This window comes from Populus trichocarpa, chromosome 2 (assembly GCF_000002775.5).
Source record: "Populus trichocarpa isolate Nisqually-1 chromosome 2, P.trichocarpa_v4.1, whole genome shotgun sequence".
Taxonomy (NCBI): Eukaryota; Viridiplantae; Streptophyta; class Magnoliopsida; order Malpighiales; family Salicaceae; genus Populus; species Populus trichocarpa.
The window spans coordinates 22,172,484-22,174,984 of record NC_037286.2 but is presented as its reverse complement, the minus strand read 5'-3'; the positions used below and the strand labels follow the sequence as shown (position 1 = coordinate 22,174,984).

General features: G+C 32.7%; 1 protein-coding gene across 2 annotated transcripts; it reads right to left on the bottom strand.

The window, feature by feature from the left end:
• On the bottom strand, window positions 1–1,492 carry LOC7466174 (vascular-related unknown protein 1). Of its 2 annotated transcripts, XM_002301593.3 has the most exons (3): window positions 728–1,484; window positions 557–625; window positions 1–421 (listed from the first exon to the last, which is right to left on the bottom strand). In XM_002301593.3, exons 1-3 carry the CDS (start codon window positions 1,073–1,075, stop codon window positions 260–262), a joined length of 579 nt encoding a protein of 192 aa, XP_002301629.1. In that variant the 5' UTR covers window positions 1,076–1,484; the 3' UTR covers window positions 1–259. The 2 variants fall into 2 exon arrangements, with proteins under 2 accessions (XP_002301629.1, XP_024452059.1); XM_024596291.2 differs by lacking the exon at window positions 557–625 and having other exon boundaries at window positions 728–1,492.
• Between the last annotated feature and the right edge of the window lie 1,009 nt (window positions 1,493–2,501).

The window sequence follows — 2,501 nt, the reverse complement described above, 5'->3', positions numbered from 1 at the left end:
TGGATTTGAATATATACAACACTGATATTATGCGTAAGATAGCTCGAGAGACAGAAATACATTTAGATCACCTGGTGATAATCCATATATATATATATGGATGAACTACAATTCCCTTCATACAGCTTGAAAATTATTAGTTCTGCTGTAAGGAAGAGACATAGATATATATATATATATATAGAGAGAGAGAGGGAGAGGGAGAGGGAGAGGGAGAGAGGGATAGAGAGAGAGAGAGAGAGAGATTATATATATGAGTTTAACCAAGATAGTTAACTAACATGGAGGAAGGAACCAAGCACAAGCCTCTCTTCTTTAAGTCTATGCAGTCATTTTTCACAGTACTGAAATTCATTTCACATCTTTCACTTGTCTCGAGCCCTTCTGCATGTTGCTCTAAACCAATGCTTTCTATATTACCCTACAAAATCATAAGAATCAATTATATACGCGACTTCACTATGCAAGTTAACTACTGATAATATGTATCAATTACTTGAAGAAAAATAGAAAAAGGAAGAAGATTTTGGAAAAGTAGAAAGAACCAGTAGTTTACAAGAGAACTGTTAAAATATCGATCATTTGTCTTCCTGGGATTCATAACTATCTGTCTCAAATCACTAACCTGTGATCATAAAACATTGGAACAGTTAGAAAAGCTCATTTCAGAACTTTTTTTTCTCCATAAAAAAAGAGAGAGATGGAGAGAAAGAATAATTAATCTAACCTTGGGACTATTCACAGGAGAACTAGCAGTATCCTCCAAGGAATCATCAAGAGAAATCTCTTCGGCTCTTGTTTTCTTGGAAGTTAACTTTTCTGGCAAGGCCCCAAAGGAAGAGCAGGCAACAACATGATTTGTTTGAGATGATTTCCATGGAGGAAAAGAAGCAGCATCAGAAACCATTGAGGAGCTATCAAAACTAGAGCATAAACTCTGACCTTCTTCTTTATGATTAGACAAATCTTCAAAATAAGACGTCCAACCACTCTCCTCAGCAGGATCAGAGACTGTTGTTTCTTTTGAACCAACAACAGCTTTATTAATGGACGTATAATTATTAGAGTTTTCCATATATCAGAATCTCTCGGGACAAAAATAAATGAGGAGAGAATTAACCAAGACGGTAGCTTGCTAGCAAGGTAGTGGTAGCAGTAAAATGTTATGGCACCTGCAGGGCTTGAGAAACCTTTCTAAAGAAGGGTTTTATAATGGAAAAGGAGACGATGATGATGATGATTGATTAAGGAACGCAAGAAAAGGGAACCAATAATGTCGAATCTTGGTTTTGCCATGTGGGCCTAGGGGAGTTGTGGAAGTTAAAATTAGCAGTTGCAACACAAGAACAAGGCTCAAGAGAAAGAAAAAGAAAAAAGAAAAAGCAAAGACTTGGGACTTGAAATAGTGAGAGAAGAACGTGCAAGAGGAGAAAATAAAGAAAACTGGGTGTGTAGAGTTGACCTTTGTGGTTCAAATCGGATTCGCAACACATCATTGCTTCTTTTTCATGACTTGCCTTTCAACCATATACAATTATTGTCTTAATGCTTCGGCAATGAAATGGTGGATTGCCTTCGGTATTAGCTTTGGGATTGAGAGCAGGAAGAAAAAAAAGGGCAGCCCAGGATGCCGCCATGGTAGATGGGCTTGCTTTTATTCAATAATAACAGTATTAACATAGTGTTAATTAACCTTAATTAAGGTTGTTTTTTTTTTAAAAAAAATTGTATGGGTTAGATTGATAATTTTGTTTTATTTTATACAGTAAAATTATAAATTTAAACCTATAATAAAATAATCTAATACCTAACACCCAAAAATATTTTTGTATTTTTAATTTTTATAGATTAGTATAATTACTTTGTTGTCATTAAAGACAAAATTAATCTAGCTCTCACCTAAAAGCTTTTTTTCATCATTTTATATTTTTTTTATTATAGTTTTCAAGGGTGTTAGGGGCATTATTATAAATTACATTTATTAAATATAATTAAATAAACTTTTTGGAGCAGTGTGTAGGGGCTGTCCGACCATCAAATACCACATTTTAGTGTGACATTTGAAAGGTTTTGCTGTCTTGAACTAGATGAGATGATTTGTGTGTAAAGATTCATCGTGATTTGACGATGACAACCATTTTTTTTTTTCTATTCTTCTTTCTCCCACATCTATATTTTCGCGTCAATCCCTTAAAAAATCAAGAACATCCTTTGAATTTGTTGGTTCTTCAGTGGTCCCCTTTATTTTTATTATAATTTTTCTTATTTAGAATAGTTTATTGAATTTGGTTCTCTTTTTTTTTATTACTATTTTTTTTGTTTGGAATCATTTTTTCAATTGATTTTATTTTACGATTCCACCCTCCTTTGCTCTTTTGTTTTCAATCAAATTTAATCCATCTTTTTATAATCAATTTTCTAGCCTTGACAAATTTTTGTTTTAAATCATAAATGATTTTATTTTATAATTTCATCATTCTTTGTTTTTTTTCCTATCAAAA

Coding starts and splice junctions, on each gene's coding strand:
- LOC7466174 (XM_002301593.3), bottom strand. CDS start 1,075: ATGGAAAACTCTAATAATTATACGTCCATTAATAAAGCTGTTGTTGGT. Junction 626..727: donor CTCCTGTGAATAGTCCCAAG/GTTAGATTAATT, acceptor TTATGATCACAG/GTTAGTGATTTGAGACAGAT. Junction 422..556: donor GATATTTTAACAGTTCTCTT/GTAAACTACTGG, acceptor ATGATTTTGTAG/GGTAATATAGAAAGCATTGG.